The 22,265-nt window shown below is 43.8% G+C and overlaps 1 protein-coding gene across 2 annotated transcripts in view; it reads left to right on the top strand.

The window, feature by feature from the left end:
* CSMD3 (CUB and Sushi multiple domains 3) overlaps positions 1 to 22,265 on the top strand; it is a 1,183,531-nt gene that overhangs the window by 126,361 nt on the left and 1,034,905 nt on the right. For both annotated transcript variants that reach the window (XM_075920204.1, XM_075920205.1), the window contains exon 2: positions 19,469 to 19,691. In XM_075920204.1, coding sequence (XP_075776319.1) covers positions 19,469 to 19,691 — 223 coding nt within the window. The remainder of the gene's footprint in view (positions 1 to 19,468; positions 19,692 to 22,265) is intronic.

Below are 22,265 nucleotides of genomic sequence, written 5' to 3' on the forward strand. Positions count from 1 at the left end.
TATTTCAGCTTTCAGTTAATCAAGCGTAATCATCATCAGCATGTTTAGTCTTTATAGATCAATTTATAGTACATTTAGAAAGAGCTTTTCCTGCACTATCTCTGTAACAAACAATTACAGCTGAGCACTCTGGGTGTTTGAGTGCATTGAGCAGTGATTTCTGCCCCCTCCTCCTTGCCACATAGACATCCTTCACAATTTGCTGGAGTGAGTCAGTGGTCAATAGATTCTTTGCATGAAAGAGAAAAGTGTTAATTTTAAAAGCTGTTAAGTTCACTAAGCATGCATTTCAGCTTATTACACCATATTAATAACTTAGTCACATCCCTCAAATTATAACTAAGTAATTAAGAGAGACGGAAAAATATAATTACTTTTTGTTTGAAAATTCTGTAATATCCATGCACATTGGGTAAATTATTCATACTAGGTGTGGGTTGCATTTTTTGTTTTGCGGCATTGATAGCATAATCACATAGCCGTAATTATAGAGATAGTAAATAAGAGCGAGAAGAATATATACTACTCCTTGCTGCTTTAGAATATTCTTTTGACACACTAAGCACTAATTTAAATTCATTATCTCTTCACACTCTGCTGATATAGAAGTTTTATAACACAAAGAAGAGTAGACATTTTGTGTGGGCAGGAGGAAGAGAGGGTTATTATTAAGTACGTTTTGAGATGTTAAGGTTTCTTAATAGCCTTTACAAGGATCCTTACCTATTTTTATTTGTTTAAAGCTTTTGATCATTGGCATAACATGAGCTGTGCTAATTCAACTAGATACTGAGTTGATACAAATGGGTGACATTCTGTTGAAATCAAATTGGTTATATCAATTTTACACCATTTTATACTTTCATTATGGTCCTGTTATGTCCCTTGAAGAGATGGGGATCTGTTATAAAGAATCCTCTTTGCATTCTTATTCGATATTTTAAAGGCGCGCACAAATGCATTTTGAGCTTCCTGGTTTGAGTGTGTGTGTCTATGTTGGTTAGAGGAATATAGTAGTACCTTTTCACTTTCAGATGTTTGATCTAAGACTGCTAGTGTGAAATATTCATTAACATTTCATCTTAACATCAGAGAATCAGTACTGACTTTACCAAAGAAGACTGGCACATGTGGCTTTAAAAATATATACCAATGTGGTACTGTAGTAACACTGATAGCATATCCTTTTCTTCACTTGCACCATTGAACACACTTTTAAAAGACCACATGAAGACATTGTGCTCAAGAAAAGTTAAAAAAAATATATAGGAAAAATCTCTCCCCCCCCCCCCCCGCCCCAAGTACTTTAAAAGGAACTTGTCCTTCAGCATTTTTTTGCATTGCCACAAGTTCCGTCTCTCTTGTGTATGAGAAGTGTCTTATTCCTGATGTTTGAAGATACAAAGACATCCTCTGACTTAGTTCCTAAAACTGTGTGCTGGTGTCAGCAGTGTATGCTCTACATGGAGAAGCAGAACCATCAGCAGGAGCAGACTTTTCTGAGACATTTCCTTTGTGTGATGTTAAGAGGCCAAATTGTTCCTTGTCACTCAGCACAGAGTGAGGGCAATTAGGTTTATTGAAGAAGACAGAGCTCACGTTGTTCTTGAAGTTGAGCAGTTGCAGTATAGAGGCTGAATATATTTTCCTTCCATCTCCGATATCTGTATTATAATTAAACATTTAGCTATTGAAAACTAGTAACATGTTTAAACTTATCTTCATCTTCAGAAAAAATGAGTATCCTGCCTACATTTGTGCCCAGGTCTTCTGCTGTCTTATGTGCTGTTCCTTATTATTCCTCTAACATTCTCTCCTGACCGCTGTTAACTTGGTGTCCTCTTTCATGCACCCTTGAAATGGCTATAGCAGCCTCTCAGAAAGGGGGCCTTTCATAGATTACCTATTTAAAACAATAACAACCACAAACTATACCAAAACTCCATACACTTCTGGAAACAAATCTGTTCCATCACATGTTTCCTTGGTAAGGACTATGCAACTTTCTGTATTATGTCTTTGTACCATCTTAGCTAATGTCCTTAGTTATCTGATGGGAGCAGCGTTAATTATTCATCTGGCACAGACCACTGACCCTAAGCCATATGTATGGCTTTCTTTAGTTTGAAAGAACAGTAGGACAGCACTTTACAAATATTAACCTTGTGGTTCAAGAATGACCAGAACCTTGAACAGGTAACTTTTGTGTCTGATCAAAATGCAAATAACTATTATATACTTAGGAATATAAAAATCCCCAATCCATTTCCAAATAATAGAGTAGCCAATGTGTCTTATTATTGGACTGATGATCTATACTTTGAGTAGTCACAAAGAAATGCAGATATACAATCTCTTTCTCTCATACTCACACTGTTGAGTAATGCTCAGATTGATAGTTCTTTAGATGTCAGCATTTTAGTCCTAAAGAATTTATCTTACCACATTCATTTATTCAAAGGTAATATCTTCCCTCTTGCAGATATTTTATGCTGCATATTATGTTTATTCATAGAAAACCCACAGTCTTGTTGCTTACATTTTGAGACTTATGGAATGTTGATTAATTTCAGTGATGTTAGTTATCGAAAGCACACTTCTGTTGAAAAATGGACCACACAGCACAGGATGGCAAAGCAGAAGCTGGGCAGCACATCAATTAAAGATGTAAGAGTCACATTTCTTGTGTAAAATGATGTGTGTTATTAAAGTGATAACAAAAGGTTCCGGGTATTGCTAAGGATTAATGACTGGCAGGAAAGAGTTGATGGCCCAAGGCTTGGTCTTGGGCCATTAAACACCAATTGGTCATTAATCCTCAGAAAAGGCCTGTGTCAAGGTTGCTGCTGCTGTTATAAGACTCGAGAACAATAGATTTTACTCCTGAAGGTTGGTGTCCTTTCAATTGTTATGTTCAAGACTTTTCTAGAGAAATAAGGATGTTTGAATCCTCCTCAATATTTCCATCACATGGTAATATAAACTATAAATACTACCTATTTCCAACAATTAGTTTACAAATGTTTACAAACATGATTTATTAAAGCAGAGTAGAATAACTGTATTCATAATGGATCTTACATATCATGTTACCTAACTACATTCAAGCTACATCTAGACACTGTAGATCCCTTATTTTACTTTTTCTGGACTCTACTATCGCTTTGTTTGCTTGCTGAGCTAGATATATTCATTAAGTCCCTCAACAGCTACAGTTGATTTTAAAAAGGAATTTTTGGTAAAATCTGACTTCTAATTTCCAGCACAATTAGAAGAATCTTTTCTGTATAGAAAACAATAGTAATAAATAGTTATTCCATAGTGTTGTTTTGACAAGCAGGAAGTAAGTTTCTAGTGTGACTTTTTTTATTTTTTATTTTATTTCAGAAAAATGTTAAGGAAAATCCAAAGGAGGAGATTTTAGGTTTCTTATTTAAAAAAAAATAGACAATTCAAGGTAGATTAATGGCTTTTTAGGTTGCTTACATATTAAAACAAATCTAACCTCATGTTAAGGGTGTCTCTTTTTGTGTAAAGAAAGCATTTATGAGTATAGGAAGCTACAGAAAGAGTTATCCTAGAAAGCTCCTCCTTTTTCATTTCATAATTTTTTTTTTTTAATTTAAATTGGCAAAATTCCCTTAAACAAGCAACTCCCCAATTTTCGCTTACTCTCCTATTATTCAATCTTCTAAGTCCTTTCTAATCTTATCAAACATCACTTCAAATCACCACCAATATTCATTTGATTATATTTAGCTCATACATGATTACTTACTGGAATCTCTTCGGTCTTTTGCTCTGGGGTTTTTATATATATATATATATATATATATATATATATATATATAGCTCATCTTAGTCAAATTCAGACTCAACAGAGGAAGTCAACCACTAAGGCTGTGTCCAGACTAAGGGGTTTTTTCGAAAAAAGTAGCCTTTTTTCGAAAAAACTTCACCTGCGTCTAGACTGCAGCCGCGTTCTTTCGAAATTAACTCGAAATAATGCGGCTTTTCTTTCGACGGTGGTAAACCTCATTTCACGAGGAAGAACACCTTTTTTCGAAAGTGCTCTTTTGAAAAAAGGTGTTCTTGAAAGCAAACAGGGCTTTTTAGAAAGAGAGCATCGAGACTCACTTGCTGCTTTCTTTTGAAAAAGCGGCTTGCTTTTTCGAAAGTTCCGCATGAAGTCTAGACGCTCTCTTTCAAAAGAGGCTTTTTCGAAAGTAACTTTCGAAAAAGCCTCTTTCAAAAGAGGCTTGCAGTCTAGACATAGCCTGGGTGTCTACCTATAAAAATCATATGCCTCTTTGTCTAATCATTATTTTAACTAGCTAAGCTGGGCAACTTAATTTTGCAATATCTTGTTTCCTGAGAGTAGTCTAGGACTGTTGTTGAATTCCAAATAACCAGATGTGATGTATTGAAACTGGTGCTTTTTCTCTGGGTTTTAAATAAAATACAACTAAATTCAGTGTTGCATTTATTATTCTGCTGCTACATACTAATTAGTGTGCAATCTTTAATTACATCTTTTGGCCATTTTAACTTTAATTTAAAAGTGTTCTACTGCATTTATGTAATTTCTTAGCAAAGTTGACTTATTTTCCTGTAGCTTTCTGTAAGGATCTCTTTGACATTCCATTAGTGCTGTCATAGGACTGGTCTACATTTAAATTATAGGTCATCATAGCTATGGCCCTCAGGGTGTGGATTTTTCATCTCTGGAGCTATGCTGACCTAACCTATGGTGTAGAAATGATTAGGTGAATGGTAGCATTCTTCTATCAACCTAGATAACATCATTCAGGGAAGTGGTATTCTTATAGTGATGAAAAATACTCTTCCATCACTGTAGATTGCATCTACACCATAGTTATTGAGGCATAGCTATCCCACTACAATAGCTGTACAGTAAACTAAGCCTAAGATCCTTATCCATTGTTTTCATAACAGTAACTTATCCATCAGTGGATGTGCTCTGATATTGAAAGTAATAGATATAATCGGAGAGGCCAGGTTCATAAGTGGGAATTGTAGCCGTTGTCTAGGAAAGAATGAATGATTAATGCTATGAATGGTTTACCTAAGCCCCTGCTTTCATCAACTTGTAATGCTAGTCCTCTATTTTGTGCTTCATAGAGAGCCCCAAAGAGTTGGGCTTTGCAGCATATGAAGCATGTGGAGATTTTCCAGAGAGTTTCCACATCCTCTTGTGCAAGAGTATTCTGATACTTGTGGACAGGATTTGCTATTTTATTTTAAAGCAAGATATGAAAGCCTCTTATTTAAAGGAACAACGTTGACTGACAGTTTAAAAAAAATATATCTTAATATGACCTGTAGGGGCCAATGGCCATCCCTCCCCATCAAGCTTGGAAGGATTCCACCGTGCTTTACTACACCACACAACAAACAGACATTTAGTAGGCCTGGGTTTTGGCCTTCAACAAGGCTGAGCACTTATCAGACCTTTGGTTAAAGCTTACTGGCAGGGCAGACAGCAATGTTTTCAGTCTGGGTGGGGCAGAGCAGGGAGCAGTTTTGACTGAGACAAACAGAAAACAATACAGGGACTCTCATTTTATCAGCAGGCCAGACAGGTCTTTAGTTCAATCTTCTGGCTAAGGCCAACCATGAATAAACAAAGCACAGGTTTAGGGTGGGTAGGTTGCCATCCATCAGGAGGTGTTGGTAGCAGGAGGTAGAAGGACTCGGGGCCACCCTATTCCACTGAGTCCTATTTTGGGGACCTAATTGTGGCACGGGATCCCGCCACTGGCTCAGCAGGGATCTTTCTACAACTGCAATAGCTCAACCAAGCTAATGTCTGGTTTCCCTAGAGTACTACTTACCACATTCCATCGGCAGGGCTCTGTCATGTGTGAATCCTCCATCTCTTTTGAGTAAACGGCAGCCAGCAGATCCAGCAGTGCCTCTCTACACTTTGTCTCCTCAGGGGACAAGATGATGCACAACTCAGTAGTGTAGCTGGAGGCCTGCATTGCACTAGTCATCTAGCTCCAGTCTAGCTCAGATGAAGAGCCTGCCTCTTATACTTCCTGTCTTTCTCCTCTGATTTCAGCATGAGGAGCAGGCCTGGCTTGCTTCCACCAACTAAGGCAGGGGTAGGCAATAATTTTTGATGGGGGAGCCACTCTAAGATTTTGGAAGTGTGGCTGAGGGCCACACTTTTCCATGATACTAATGGAGTACAGAAAGGGATGCAAGGGTTTGGATTGGGACCTAGAACAGGAGAGGGTTGGGACCTGGGGCAAAGGGTTGGAGTGAAGATTCTGGGGGGAGGGGGCATGGGTGCAGGGGGGAAGAGGATATGGGTTATGGGGGATAGGATTGGGATTGAGGAGAGAAGAGGTAGAGTGACAGAGGCAGGCTCTGGCTGGGAGACTTACCTGGGTGACTCCCAGCCAACAGCCTAGCCCGTTTCTGAGGCAGCCCCTCTATCTGTTCCACCCCTGCACAGGCTTTAGTGTCCATGTGCGTGTGTGTGTAATTAAGAGCCTGAGGGGACAGGGGGCATGGTGCTTTGTGTGCTGCCTCTTATTTAAACAGGTAGCTCCCATTTGCCAGAAAGTGGCCAATGAGATGATTCTGGGCATGGGGGCAGCTCATGAAGAATCCCTCCCCTCCCTTGCGTCCCCCCCCCCCCCCCCCAGCTCACAGTTGTGAAAGAAAAATGGCCTGGCAGCCACTTTTCTGAGCAGTATGTGGGTGTGGTAAGGTAAGCAAGGAGCCTGCCTGGGGCTCCCTCCTGCATCTACGGGCCAGGTTTGGTGTCTTGGCAGACCAGATCCGGCCTGCAAGCCATATTTTGCCTAGCCCTGGACTAAGAGGAGTGAAATAGTGCTTCCGTATTAAACTTGGAGGGAAGCCAATATAATGATCATGGTGGAACTACGAAAATACCCTAGTAATGTATACTTAGGACAGTGGTCCCCAATGCGGTGCGCACAGGCACCATGGCGCCTGCCGGGGCATTTATGTGTGCCTGCCTAGTGACCAGGGCTGGCACGAGCCATTCTTGCGCCCCGGGGCCGGGCGCACGGCGCATGCGCGGCCCTGCCCCCAGGCACCCGGCAGCCCCAAAAGGTTGGGGACCACTGACTTAGGACATATGTATATGAAATGTGTTTCATTTGATACAAATGTCCTGAGTATAATGGGCATAAAATAATTTCTTGTAGCTTGATTATTAGTCTAGTGTTATAAAATTATAATATTATAAAATTATTTTGTTGAAAGCTTCACATGGATCCTCTGTTACATGGTTGTTTGGCTTTTGGCTGTAACCTGCTCCTGTTTTTCATGTCAATTACAAGGATGGAAACAGAGTGCAGTTGTTCAAAAGACTCACCAGTTTATTAATGAATGAATAAATTTTTTTTGTAAGATTCAATATTTGGGAACTAATGGGGAGGTAGATAATTCTGTGCAAATCACAACCTGGTATTTGTAAAATCCAAAAAAGCACTGCAGTCCATCCTAGGAGATCAGAGTGTTCTGAAAGCAACCTGCCTTACCTGTTTCCTGGTTCTTTGGCAGAGCTAAACCAGCCAGTATTTAAAAAAAAAAAAAAAAAAAAAAAAAAAGAGAGAAAGAGAAATCTTCCTGTTTAAATTGTAAATAGTAACACTCTGACACTGAAGACTAATGAGGCCCAGTATAAAACCTTTCGCTTCTTTGTTATATTGCTGAAAGGGAACAGTGAAAATAAAATAACTAATAGAATCCATGTTGTGCCACAGTTCTTGTATGATAGTGTGTGTGTTCCTTCCCTTGTACAGGGAACTATAACCTTGTAACCAAAAATGAAGTCTGTATTTATTTATTTTCAGTCTTGTCTTTAATAAGCTATGCTTTTTTAGGGCAACCAACTGGTGAAACTATTGTATTACCCTTCAACTGTCATACACTGGGTACCTTCTACTTCGTTAGTAGCCAAAAAAATCCTTCTACTTCTAAAGCAGCTCTCAGGACTTAGTGCTCTTGAAGTGAGATCATTGTTTACAGTTGTTACTATTAGGTTGAAGAGAAAGATGCAGAGCACTGAATGAGATTGAGATCAGCAACTAAATTATTTAAAATCTTTATCATCTTTCAGAAATAATTAATATCTATCTACCATCTTCCCAAACATACATAACCTGCAGATTTGGCATCCTCAGCATATGTTGCAATTTATCTAGCCCAGAGGGGTTTATAATGTTCTGTGTGATGGGATTCCATATACCCTGGCTTTCTTTTTTATTTTTTGGTCTAGTTCAGCCGCCCAGATGCCAGCCGCAATAGCAAGATTATTTGTCTCCATTTACAGGAGGAAGGAGATACCCACAGTTCCAAAATAGCTATCTGATCCAAAAGACAGTAGAAAAATGTATGTGGGAAATGGGGGCTGGGGAGAAGTTCTGAAATGATCTAGGAATAAAGGATGCTCAGACATCAGGGATGAAAGGCTGAGAGTTTGCCACTGACTTCATTAGGGGGACAGGACTTCATCCCATAGTAGTTAGGGAAGGGTTCTGAACAGAATAGCAAAAAGAGTAACAAGTCCTGAAGGCAGGACTAGGGCCAGTATATTATGACCATGTTGGGGAGCTGGGAATTCTATATTTTCAGGGAGAAATAGGCAGATAAACCTTTCTCTGCAGCATTGGTTTACGATTCTGGTGTTTTTCAGTAGCAGTTGATTTAAGCTCTTCATATATTGGGATAGAGAGTACGCTTATTAAGTTTGCAGATGATACCAAACTGGGTGGGGTTGCAACTTCTTTGGAGGATAGGGACATAATTCAAAATGACCTTAGCAAGTTAGAGAAATGGTCAGAGGTAAACAGGATGAAGTTTAATAAAGAGAAATGCAAAGTGCTCCACTTAGGAAGGAACAATCAGTTCCATACATACAAGATGGGAAGCGACTGTCTAGGAAGGAGCATGGCGGAAAGGGATCTAGGGGTCATAGTGGACCACAAGTTGAATATGAGTCGACAGTGTGATGCTGTTGCAAAAAAAGCAAATATGATTCTAGGTTGTATCAACAGGTGTGTTGTAAGCAAAACTCGTGAAGTCATTCTGATTCTGTGGCCTGCACTGTGCAGGGGGTCAGACTAGATGATCATAATGGTCCCTTCTGACCTTAAAGTCTATGAATCTATGAGTCTATGAATTCTGCCGCTCTACTCTGTACTAGTTAGGCCTCAGCTGGAGTACTGTGTCCAATTCTGGGCGCCACATTTCAAGAAAGATGTGGAGAAATTGGAAAGGGTACAGAGAAGAGCGACAAGAATGATTAAAGATTTAGAGAACATGACCTATGAAGCCAGGCTTCATGAACTGGGCTTGTTTAGTTTGGAAAAAAGAAGATTAAGGGGGGACATGATAGCGGTTTTCAAATATCTAAAAGGGTGTCATAAGGAGGAAGGAGAAAATTTGTTCCTCTTGGTTTCTGAGGACAGGACAAGGAGTAATGGGCTTAAAGTGCAGCAAGGGAGGCTTAGATTGGACATTAGGAAAAAATTCCTAACTGTCAGGGTGGTCAAATATTGGAATAAATTGCCAAGGGAGGTGGTGGAATCTCCCTCTCTGGAGATATTTAAGAACAGGTTAGATAGACATCTGTCAGGGATGGTGTAGACGGAGCTTAGTCCTGCCTTGAGGGCGGGTGGCTGGACTCGATGACCTTTCGAGGTCCCTTCCAGTTCTATGATTCTATGATATGTCCTGGATGGTAAAGGAAGAAGTGATATTTTTCAAACAGGTTTGTTGATAAAAAAGCCTTTTTTCTGAAATGAAAAACAGTTCATCTTAAGAAAAATACATCTCATGATGATTTTATTAAGATGTACATCCTAAAACTTCTTTATAGTTGTTTTTTTTATTGAGACCCCTCTTTTCAATCATTGGAAAAGTCTAAAATTGTTTCAGTTAAAAAAAAATGAAATAAAACATGGTCAATTTAGACCCCTGAGGAACAGGTACAATCTTTAACATTTTTTACGATTTAACATTTTGGATTATTTTGATTCTAATTGAGTAGAGTTGGGTACAGAGTAGAACTTCTCTCCTGGAGGTGGAATTATTATGCTGACAGGAGAGTTCTCTTCTATCTGCATTGAGACAGTTGCATCAGTACATCTCTCTGCTACTGTACTCCTTCTACTGTAGACTAACCCCTACTCAAGGCATCACAGCTAAACACAAGGTAGAATAGATTATTTAGCATAAATAATGAACACATATTTCAAGGCTCCATTCAAGGTGAAGTGGCCCTTTAACACTCTTCCACCTATAAAAGAAAAAGAAGTAGGGAAAAGGGAAAGCAGCTGTGGGAGACTGGATGGGGGGAAAAAACATTAAATTCAGAAAAAAAAAATCCAACTAAAGCAATTGAGGAAAATCAACACAAAGAAAACAGTTTATTCTGGCACTGTCTAAATGAAATATTTTGATTTGTCAGTTTGAAATGACATTTTGCTCCACAAATTCCTTTGTTTTGAAAAAAAAAATTAAAAACACTTAAAAATGGCTAAAACAAAACATTTTGATTTTTTTTTTTTGTCAAAACAAAGCCCCAAAATTGGACTGAGGGTAATTATTTTTCGAAATTGTCAGAAAACAAATTATTTACACATCCGTAGTTCTGAGTAGTCTTCCTCCTGCCTCAAGCTGCAGGGAGTGACTGAAGCTGCTCTGTGCTATACACTTTCTTAAATGTGCTAGTCCAACCCTGATTTGCTACTCCTTGCAGCCTCTGTCTGATTTGCTGTCTCCTGTGCAACACCCTGTCGGGGGGCTCGCCCCTGTCTTGGGGTTGCCACCCCCATCCGGGGCCTACCTCGGCCCATCTGGGCCTAGCCCTCAAAGTACACTGCCCCTCTCGTAGGGGAAATACGGCCCACCGGCCTAGTCCCAAAGTACAATGCCCCTGTGCTAGGGGAAATACGGCCTCCCGGCCTAGTTCTCAGTTTGCAGGCCCGGAGGCCTAGTTCACAGTTTGCAGGCCCAGGGGCCTAGTCCACAGTTTGCAGTTTGTTACCCTGCTCCCACGTGCCAGGGTCTCAGGCAGCAGGGGTAGGGGGGTCCGGGCCCTCCCTCTCCACCGGACCCCGACCCAGGGCCCTAGTAGTTTCGGGTGGTTCCCACCACTGGCTCGGCGGGGGCTCCTCCCCGCAACGCCCCGAGCCCTCAGGGGCTTCTACAGCTCCCTGCCCTGGGTCGCTTCCTACCCCCTGCTCGCAGCCTGCCGCGGTCCCACCTGTCGGCGTCGGTCGACGGGCTGTAGTGGTCCTCCCCCTGGCAGCTGCAGAGTTGGCGGAGTCCAGTCCAGCACTCGTGCCGCGGGTGGTCGGTCGGCGGCTCCGGCGTTGGGGCCGAGCCCTGCAGAGGCCCGGCAGCAGCACGCTCAGCTCCCCCGGCGACTCCCTCTCTGCCCAGTGGCCGCTAGCTCCTGCTCGGGTCGTAGTCTGCCCTTTCTGAGCAGGCCAGCAGCCTTTTATACCTTGGCTCCCTTTGGAGCATGCCCAGTAGGGCTGTATGGGTGGGGCCCTCTCCGCCCCCGGCCCCAGGTGGTTTCCCTGGGCTTGAGTGCGGGGCGGGGCCGCCCCGTCACACACCCCCCCACTTAAGTGGGTACCTATCCCCTCGTCCGTTCCCGTCTCTTCTTCCCCCACTCTGGAAAGGAAATCAGCATTCGTGTGCGCCTTCCCTGGGCGATGGGTTATACTGAAATTGTACGGCTGTAAAGATAGATACCACCGCATTAAACGGGGGTTCGTCTCTTTCATGCTATTTAACCATTTCAGGGGGGCATGGTCTGTCACCACCTGAAACGTGTTGCCCAATAAATAATATCTTAGGGCGTCTATAGCCCACTTTATTGCCAGTGCCTCCTTTTCTATGGTAGCGTAGTTCTGTTCTCGTGGGAAGAGCTTGCGGCTCAAATAAACTATCGGGTGCTCCCCCCCCTCTGCCTGTTGGGACAGCACTGCCCCCAAGCCTCTTTCTGATGCATCCGTTTGCAGTAGGAAGGGCTTTGAAAAATCTGGGTGGAACAGGACCGGGGCTTTGGTAAGCTGGTCCTTCAGTGTCCTGAAAGCCACCTCACAGTCCGCTGACCATTGTACCTTGTTCGGCTGGGTACTTTTCGTGAGGTCAGATAGAGGGGCTGCAATGTCCGCAAAACCGGGGATAAACCGGCGGTAGTACCCCGCAAGCCCCAAGAACTGGCGTACCTGCTTCTTGGTTGCGGGTGTCTTGCACTCCTGCACGGCTTTCACTTTGTCCACCAGCGGTCGTACTGTCCCTTGCTCGACCGTGTACCCCAAGTAGGTTACTTCCCGGCGTCCCAGCTGGCATTTTCGCGGGTTGGCTGTGAGGCCGGCCTCCTTCAGGGACTTCAATACGGCTTCTAAGTGCTGCAGATGGGCCGTCCACGTTGGGCTATAGATCACCACGTCATCTATATATGCGGCTGCGTAGGCGTGATGGGGCTGTAACAATCGGTCCATTAATCGTTGGAACGTGGCCGCTGCCCCATGCAGTCCGAATGGCATGGTCACGAATTGAAACAGGCCCCATGGTGTAGGGAAGGCCGTCTTCTCCTTAGAGGCTGGTGTCAGTGGGATCTGCCAATACCCTTTCGTCATGTCCAGGATGGAGAAGTATTCCGCTTGGCCGAGCCGTTCCAAGAGCTCCTCGGTTCGGGGCATCGAGTAGGCATCGAACCGCGAGATGGCATTCACTTTCCGAAAATCGATGCAAAATCGCGTCGTGCCGTCTGGCTTCGGGACTAGAACTATGGGACTCTTCCACTCACTATGAGATTCCTCCACCACTCCCATCTCTAGCATGGTCTGGAGTTCCCGCTGGACTGTTTCCCACATCTTCCTAGGGAGGGGCCTGTGTTGGTCTCGCACCTTATGGCCTGGCCGGGTAGCGATGTGGTGATGCGTGGTATGGACGCGGCCAGGTTGAGTGGAGAAAAATGGCGCGAACCTCTGGGCCACTCGCTGTAGTTCTCCCCACTGTACTGGACTCAACTCGGGCCCCATCGTTACCTGAGCCTCCCCCTGGAGGTCCTCTACGGCTGGCCCGAGCTCTGGCTCCGGGGGATATGGGGTGACCAGTAGTCCTTCGGCGGTCTTCCACTCCTTCAAGAGGTTGATATGGTATAGTCGTACCTCTCTCCTCCTCCCCGGCAGCCTCACTTCGTAGTCCACCGTCCCTATTCGCCGGACCACCTCGAACGGGCCTTGCCATCGGGCCAGTAGCTTGGACTCTCGGGATGGCAGTAGGACGAGGACGTGGTCCCCCGGTTCAAAAGAGCGGAGTTTGGCCCCTCGGTTGTAATATCGGGCTTGGGCCTCCTGCGCCTGTAGGAGGTTAGCTCTGGCAAATTCCCCTACCTTCCGCAGGCGTTCCCGCAGCTGTAAGATGTAGGGTACTGTCCCTTGTACCCGCGATTCTTGTTCTTCCCAGCCTTCTCGTAAAAGGTCGAGTATTCCCCTCGGCTGTCGCCCATACAGGAGCTCGAATGGGGAGAAACCCGTCGACGCCTGGGGGACCTCCCGAATGGCAAATAACAAGGCTGGTAGGAGCTTGTCCCAGTGTCGAGGGTCCTCAGCCACGAACTTACGCAGCATCGTCTTTAGCGTTTGGTTAAAACGCTCCACCAGGCCGTCTGTCTGGGGATGGTAAACCGTCGTCCTCAGAGGGTGGATGTTCAGTAGCCGCGATAGTTCTGCCATCAGCCGGGACGACACATTGGTCCCCTGGTCGGTCAGGATCTCCTTCGGTATCCCTACTCGAGCAAACAGCTTAAAAAGTTCTTCGGCAAGAGTGCGGGCGGTGGTATTACGTAGGGGCACCGCTTCTGGGTAACGGGTGGCATAGTCCACCACCACCATGATGTATTGACAGCCTGAGCTGGCCTTATCTAGGGGTCCCACCAGGTCCAACCCGATCCTTTCAAAGGGGACCCCTATCACGGGCAGGGCCACCAGGGGGGCTTTCGGCACCCCCTTTCTACTGGTGAGTTGGCACTCGGGGCAGGATTCACAGAAGGCTCTCACGGCGTGGTGTATGCCCGGCCAAAAAAACCTCATCCCTATCCGTTGCAGGGTCTTTTCTCGCCCGAGGTGGCCAGCCCAAGGCAGCCGGTGCGCCAGCCGGAGTACGGCATTCCTAAACCTGTGGGGGACCAGGAGCTGCCAGATGTCTTCCCCCGTCTGGGGTTCCCGGACCACCCTATATAGCCGATCTGCCTTCACACAGAACCGAGGGCCTTGGGGCTTACGGGGATCTTGGCTGGTCCCCTCCCCTGGGTCCTGTACCTGCTCCCAAGCTCGACTCAGGGTCTGGTCTTCCCTTTGCTCTCTCATAAAGTCGCCCCCTACTTCTAGGGTTTCGACTTCCTCCTCCCAGGCGGGGTGGTCTCCCTGGTTCGGTGGCAAGCCCGCCGCTGTTCCTGGGTTCGGCCTCTCCTCCCCCCTTAGACTCTTGCCTTGGGCGGCTTCCTCCAGGTCGTGTGGGGAGGTGCCCCGCCCTGGCACTGACTGCTGGCCCCACTCCCGCAACACCCGGCTTAGGCCTCTCCAATCGCGGCCTAATATCACGGGGTAGGCGAGCGTCGGGACCAACCCCACGCTGTAGACCCCCACCTCCTGGCCATCATCTAGCCGCACCCATGCTGTCGGGTACGCCCGTACGTCCCCGTGTACGCACAGCAACCGGATGGGGCCCCCGGCTGGCTCTGGCTCAGCTATTAGGTCGGCCCTAACTAGGGTCTGGCTGCACCCTGAGTCCACCAGTGCCACCGTGGGGTTCCCTTCTACTCTAAGTCTCACCACCATTTTAGCAGGGTCCGTTGGCCCCCTACCAGGCTCGGCAATCGGCGCTTGCCCAAAGGGGCAGACCCCGGGGGGCACCGCCCTTCCCTGGGCCCCCAACTGGCTCGCGACCTCCTGCTCCCATCGGTCCTGTCGCTCTTGTAGGCCTGCCAACTGCCTCCGCAGTTCGGTCAGGTCCCCTTCATACCGCTGTCGCCAGGTCAGCAACCCCGGTTTCTGTCCCCGGGGTTCTCGCGGCCCGCATCGACCAATCCCCTTTGCCAGCCCCTCTGTCCAGGGGCGGGGTCGCGCACCCACCTTCTCCACCATGTGTCGGGGGGCTCGCCCCTGTCTTGGGGTTGCCACCCCCATCCGGGGCCTACCTCGGCCCATCTGGGCCTAGCCCTCAAAGTACACTGCCCCTCTCGTAGGGGAAATACGGCCCACCGGCCTAGTCCCAAAGTACAATGCCCCTGTGCTAGGGGAAATACGGCCTCCCGGCCTAGTTCTCAGTTTGCAGGCCCGGAGGCCTAGTTCACAGTTTGCAGGCCCAGGGGCCTAGTCCACAGTTTGCAGTTTGTTACCCTGCTCCCACGTGCCAGGGTCTCAGGCAGCAGGGGTAGGGGGGTCCGGGCCCTCCCTCTCCACCGGACCCCGACCCAGGGCCCTAGTAGTTTCGGGTGGTTCCCACCACTGGCTCGGCGGGGGCTCCTCCCCGCAACGCCCCGAGCCCTCAGGGGCTTCTACAGCTCCCTGCCCTGGGTCGCTTCCTACCCCCTGCTCGCAGCCTGCCGCGGTCCCACCTGTCGGCGTCGGTCGACGGGCTGTAGTGGTCCTCCCCCTGGCAGCTGCAGAGTTGGCGGAGTCCAGTCCAGCACTCGTGCCGCGGGTGGTCGGTCGGCGGCTCCGGCGTTGGGGCCGAGCCCTGCAGAGGCCCGGCAGCAGCACGCTCAGCTCCCCCGGCGACTCCCTCTCTGCCCAGTGGCCGCTAGCTCCTGCTCGGGTCGTAGTCTGCCCTTTCTGAGCAGGCCAGCAGCCTTTTATACCTTGGCTCCCTTTGGAGCATGCCCAGTAGGGCTGTATGGGTGGGGCCCTCTCCGCCCCCGGCCCCAGGTGGTTTCCCTGGGCTTGAGTGCGGGGCGGGGCCGCCCCGTCACACACCCAAAGAACTCTATTAATGGTTTAGAGTCCAGTGTGGAGCTGGCAGCCCATCACACTGGGATAAAGGAGGGCCTATATGAGAAGAAAGCAAGGGCATGTGAAGAGCTCATGTGTCACTGAATAGGCTCAAGTCCGTCTTAAAATAAATGTGGTTGTATTCTGGGTGCAGATGCAGTAGTAAAAGGAAACAGAGGTTTTGTGATTAGGACAACAAACTTATTTAGCAATTGGTTAACTGTTTTTCTTTCGGAGGGGATTGCATTATAATCAGTGTGACTGAATTGACCACATATTCATATAATGAATACCTCTGTAGAATATTTAAGCAAAAATAATTTCTTGGAGGTTTTGTAAGTCTTTGTATAATAGAAAGAAAACATTTTTTGTGGTTCAGAAACAGTGCAGAAATGATTAAAAGAAACATCTTGAAGTAGGCAAAGGTAGAGTAATCATTAAATTTTCAAGAACAGGAAGAGCACAGGTATAGAGTGCACACATGCTGCTTTAGAGAAGGAGTGAAAGATGCAAGTATAGGGGTGAAGGTAGAAGTCAAGATTATGACTATGGAGCCAAAAGAATGGAGGACAGTCAAGACCGGAAGACAAAGCTGGTAGCACTGAAAAAATCAGTTTGGCAGACTGAATGCTGTGGAAGAAATTAAATGGTTTTCTGTGGAAGGATGTATGTTAATGATAGATATGTAATGAGGGATAGAAGAGGGCTCTATTCAAAGGTGGTGAGAGCAAGAGCAGTATTCCATGAAGTTCATCAGCTATTTTTTTTTAACAATATAATTAAACACGATCCAATGGAAACCATCTTCTGCAGATTGAAAAGTTAGAATCTGAATAAATAAACTGAACTTAATAGAAATAAAGGAATGTTGTTCCAATTATATTCCTTTTCACATTTAATTTTAGTGAACACTTCCCTTTTTGCTTTTATCTTAATCTTTTGACACCATTCTCTTGAAATGAAAATAAAATAATTTGCAACTAATACTTGCATTTTGAATTCTGTGTGCATTTTGAATTCTGTGTGCAGCCCTGAGAACTACAGATAAAAAAGACCACAGTACAAAAATAAGTGTTATCATTAATAGTCTTACGTAAATAATTTAGTTGTTTTCAACATTTGATGAGAACAAGTTATTAAAAACCCTTGTATTGTCTATTGAATCGTTCCAAGTGAGACCATCAGAGTTGAAGAGTTCACCTAAAGAAGTATTATAGACTGCATTGTCATCTGAATGCAGAGATTAAAGCAGTTGGTGTATAGATTCCACTGACATGTTCTCATATTAAAGGTCAAAAAAGCATAACTAGTAAAAATCAAACTTCAGGTTTGTTTTTGATGCTCCAGAATTGAATTAATGTCTTATGACACAATGTGTATAATTCAGCTTTAGTCTGTGGAGTCCTTTCCATACACACTATATCCCAAAAGTTTTTAGAGGTTAAATTTATTCATTCCAAGTTTAATAAATAATAATTTTTAGATAAGATTTAAAAATAGATCAAGAGTTGATGAGGCAGGAAGGGTTAAATAAATGCAGGAAGGGTTAAATAAAAACGACTCATCTGCCAATAGAGGCTACTGACAGCTGAAAGTAGGTAGGCTAATTTGACATGAAAATGAATCCTCTGAGCTACTTTGCAGCAGCTGGTAATGCTCATACGGTGTGACTCTTAAGACCAAACAAGACAATTCCAAAATGCCATCCCCTGAGTAGCTTTTCTTTTCTTCTGGCTTTGTACACCTATAGTATGCTGCAATGCAAAGTAAAATAGTAAGAAACAGAGTTCCATGAGTGCCAGCTGTTATCTAGCAGTGAGGGAGAAAAACAAAAATATAGAAGATGGAAAAATATTAGATCTGTTCTTCTTACTGCTGTTCTCAGGAAAATGTGTTTTAAGGGATGTTTGCATGATTTTTCTAGAAGATTTCTCATAATACTTCAAAGAAGGGGATGGACATGCATTCTTGATTATATGCATGTGTTGAGAAAAAATATTTAATGAGTTCAATCATATGCATGTGAGCAGTGTAGCTCAATATTTAGGATTTGGCCATATTTTGGCTTTTATAAATCAATTTGCTGAGCGACATTACATTGAAAATACACAATACAGTGAATCATATAATATAATATAAATATATAAAGTATATATAAACTCTCCTCTTTGAGAGATTAAATATTTTCCAGCAAGGATAAAAAGCAAAGATACCAGAAATTATTACCAATTTAATAAATATAATTTGCAATTGATCTGGACTTAAGGAAAGCAGGAATGAATTCCAAAAGTAAGGACTCTTCATGTAGGATACACTGCTAGGAGTCCCTTTCCTCTTAAAATAAAGGAGTCCAACTCAAGTGCCTTAGTTGTGGCAGTACAGTGGCAATCTCTCAGATAACCAGGCTATGAACTTTTCTTGGTTAATAGTAATGAGCTGAGTTCAATTCAGAAACATATTAGTAGCCAGTGCAGTCCCTTATGCTCTGATATAATGTGGCCCCAATGGGAAACTATACTTAACAACCAGGTTGAAGCAGTTTGTTAGCTCCAAAAAGTTAATTACACTAACCTAATTTTGAGGTGACACATATCTCATTGTAGAAGAAATGTTGTAAAATACTACCAATTAGTCACCATTTTGATGTCCGAGCGCAGCCCAGAATCAGGGCTGCTGACAGCCTCTGTGTCCCTGGGCAAGGTTAAAGGGGCAGGGACTCTGGCAAAAGAGGTGGGACAAGGAGGAGTCCGCCCTGAGCGCCCCCAGTGTGCACCATGCTGTCCTCCAGGTGCAACGCTCCTCTCTCTCCCAGCCCTAATCGTTTCCTGCTGTTCCAGCAGGGATTTAAAGGGCCTGGTGTTCTGGCCACCATCATTGAAACAGTAGCAGTGCAGCAGTCAGGAGCCTCCAGCCCCTGTTAAGTGCCATGCCCAGGAGCAACTGCTCCTTTTGCCCCATCCTGTCACTGCCCCACCCACATGCCACTAGCTTCCCCTTCATTCAATATTCCACTAAAACTTATATAGACACCGGATTATATCATCTTAATAATGATACAGCTCTCTTATAATTATGTTAGCATTGAGGGAATCTGCACTATTTTCCCCTCCTGAACATTAACGTTTTGCTATTTGTCGGCTTCAAAACTTTGTCATGGAGAAGCAACTTCCTTAGAAGATGTTGGAAAAAATTTTTTTGTTTCTGTGCAGTTGTCACAAAACGTTATCTCGTGCCTTCCATATTGCTTGTATTACATTTGACTTTATGACCATGTACTGTAGAAAGATATATAGAATGATGTTATAAGCTTTCTTGCTTCTAAGGTAGCACAGGACAATTACATGTCATGATACTTTATTTTGCTGATTAATAGGCATCGTGAATTAAACTCATATTTTACTGTATGTCTATGTTAACACGTTATTAATCTACTCTTCTTTATTTTTCAGGGTTTATTTATACCTGTGGTGGAACTTTAAAAGGTCTAAATGGCACTATTGAAAGTCCTGGCTTCCCATATGGATATCCAAATGGTGCAAACTGTACATGGGTAATAATAGCAGAAGAACGAAACAGAATACAGATTGTCTTTCAGTCTTTTGCTCTAGAAGAAGAGTATGATTATTTATCATTATATGATGGACATCCGCATCCTGCAAACTTTAGGACAAGGTAAATGATGAATGCTACCCTATTAAAATGCAGTTTTTCTATTGCTATGTTAAATGCATTGAACAAGATCAAAACTGAGATCTTTGAAGTATGTCTCTTTACTGTAAATATCTTACTCAGACCAGAAATTGTACAGATTCTATGAGGTACGCCTCCACATTTGTCTAGGGGAAAAAAGATACATCTTTTGTACTCATACTACCAAATTTGTTGTGTGGGTTTTTTTTTAAACACATCAGGGTTTTTCTCAATGTTAAACCTGATATTAATTAATTTTCTTTTACACCTGGTGACAGCAGGGCAGAGTGAAAAATTAAGCCAATAAGTTTTGGAGCTTCTAGGGAGGTGTTTACCAAAACATGTTCTGGCAGCATGACCCAGTGCTTCCAAAACTGAAAAGGGAAAGAGTTTGAGAGAAATGCATGCCTTTAAATAAAAATGTATTCTATTATAATATTTACCTTGCTACATGAATTCATATACATTCTCATTAAGAGCACACCCCATTTGTCTTACTATTACAAATAGTTGCACTGATTTGGATCTCTAGATATGGTAAATAGCTTGTACTGTCAAATATCTTATATAAATGCTGATTTTACTTATTATAATCACTGTAATAACACACATCTTTTACAATGGACTTGAAATGCTGTCACATAAGAAAATTAGGTCAGAACAAATTCTCCATCTCAAATCTTTGTTAGGATGAATGCTCACTGTCACTTGAGTAGTATCCAGTTTGGGACTGGATAGTGCATCATGCATGATTGACTGTTTGGCCTCTCTTGTTATTCCCACAGCTGCTTTTATACTTGTATATTATGCTTTTATGCTTCATACTCAATAGAAATATTTAGCTCCAAATTCATTTTGAAGTTCTTTCTGAGGCTGAGGAAATCAGGTGCATTGACTGAGTAAGGTGCAGGTTTGCTCATCTGAAGAATAGGCAGGCCCATACGCTGAGGTGTGTGTGTGTGTGTGTGTGTGTGTGTGTGTGTGAAGGGTGAAAACACCCTCGATAGTCCCCTACGTAAGCATACTCTGGCTGGCCAGGCGAAGGCTGGATCATTGTACTGCCTGAGCCTCCCTCCCCCATGCTCTGGCCAGCCAGGGGAAGGCTGGGGCTGATTTCCCTGCTTGCTTGGGGGAACATGAGGATACGTCCACACCCTTGCAGACCACATTTCCAAAAAAGCGCCCTCACAGAAATTCCTGCGTACAGGCCTCATAGGGTCATAAAGTATCTCTCTTACTAGATACCTTAATGACTACTTATTAGTTATTTCTATATTGCAATAAATGAGCATAGTGCTTCACAGGAGAAAAAAGCAGGTGTCTACCTCTGAAGCTTAAAGGGAGGGTAAATGAGTTCTGCAAAGATTGATAAAGATTTAAAGAAAGAAGAGCACAAACGTGGGCGTTGGTTATTATAGAAACAAGTCGAAGAAAACATTAAAAGATTGTGGATACTGGATGCATATAACTGGCAAAACTTCCCCATGTAGGCAAGCCATAAGAGCCAAATCATTCTTCTGTCATTAATCTATATATCTTGTCTGCTGCAGTCCCTATCCTAAAATAATTAATTTTTGTCCCCAAACATTGTTCATATGGGCTATGTGGGTATGTCATTACTTGTAAACGAGCAACCCAAAATCCTAAACCGTATCCTGCTTTGAATTTTACACTTCTTTTCCAGGCCTATATTTGTTCAAAATTTGCAGTTATTAGCATACCTAAACAATTGTCTTCACATCATTTTCTAGCCGTAAGTGGCTTGAATCTAAATACTGTAGATGTTGAGCAATATCCATAGGAAAGTTTGGGAGGTGCTGCATTCTAATCAATGTTCCCTTGTAGAACCCTGAGTGAAAGAACAGTACGGAGGATAGATTTTTACAGGATTTTTGTATTATGTGGGCTCCAAAATATTTGACTCTTTTTATGTCAAATTATGGAGAGATAAAATTGAGTATATATTCAATATACATGCATAGTTTAAGTTAATAACATTTCATTTAATATCAAGATAATATATTTTTGAGTCCTCTACAAGGATAGTAGTTGCAGAATGAAAGTATTATTTCTCTGCTTTGCTCTAAGCAGTTAAACAAAACCTAGTGTCTTGTGAGTTGTTTCCCTCAGGAGAAGACTAGATGAAACTGTTGGTTATTTCTCTGCTGCAATTCTCTTTATGTACAAAGACTATATCTAGAGGACTGTTTCTCTCAATATAGTAACAATCAAAACAGGAGGCCGTTTTTTTGTTTGTTTTTTTTACCGTCACAAGCCTCTTTTTCACCAGCAATCTACTCCGAAGCTTCTCTCACATACACAGCACCATACAACAATTTCCAACACCATGTATTTGCATTCAGACATGAAGGAAACCTCTCCTCTCTGTCTGGCTCATCTCCTACTCCAGCTTTGCACATGGCCTGTGTTGTGGATAGTGGCGCTTATTATTTTAGCATAAAGGAGCTTTGTTGCTTTTTACATTTATCCTAAATAAAGGGCAGTTACTACACCCACCATCGTCAGTGTGATTATTGCCTAACACTCAACATTACT

Source organism: Pelodiscus sinensis, chromosome 2 (genome assembly GCF_049634645.1).
Source record: "Pelodiscus sinensis isolate JC-2024 chromosome 2, ASM4963464v1, whole genome shotgun sequence".
Taxonomy (NCBI): domain Eukaryota; kingdom Metazoa; phylum Chordata; order Testudines; family Trionychidae; genus Pelodiscus; species Pelodiscus sinensis.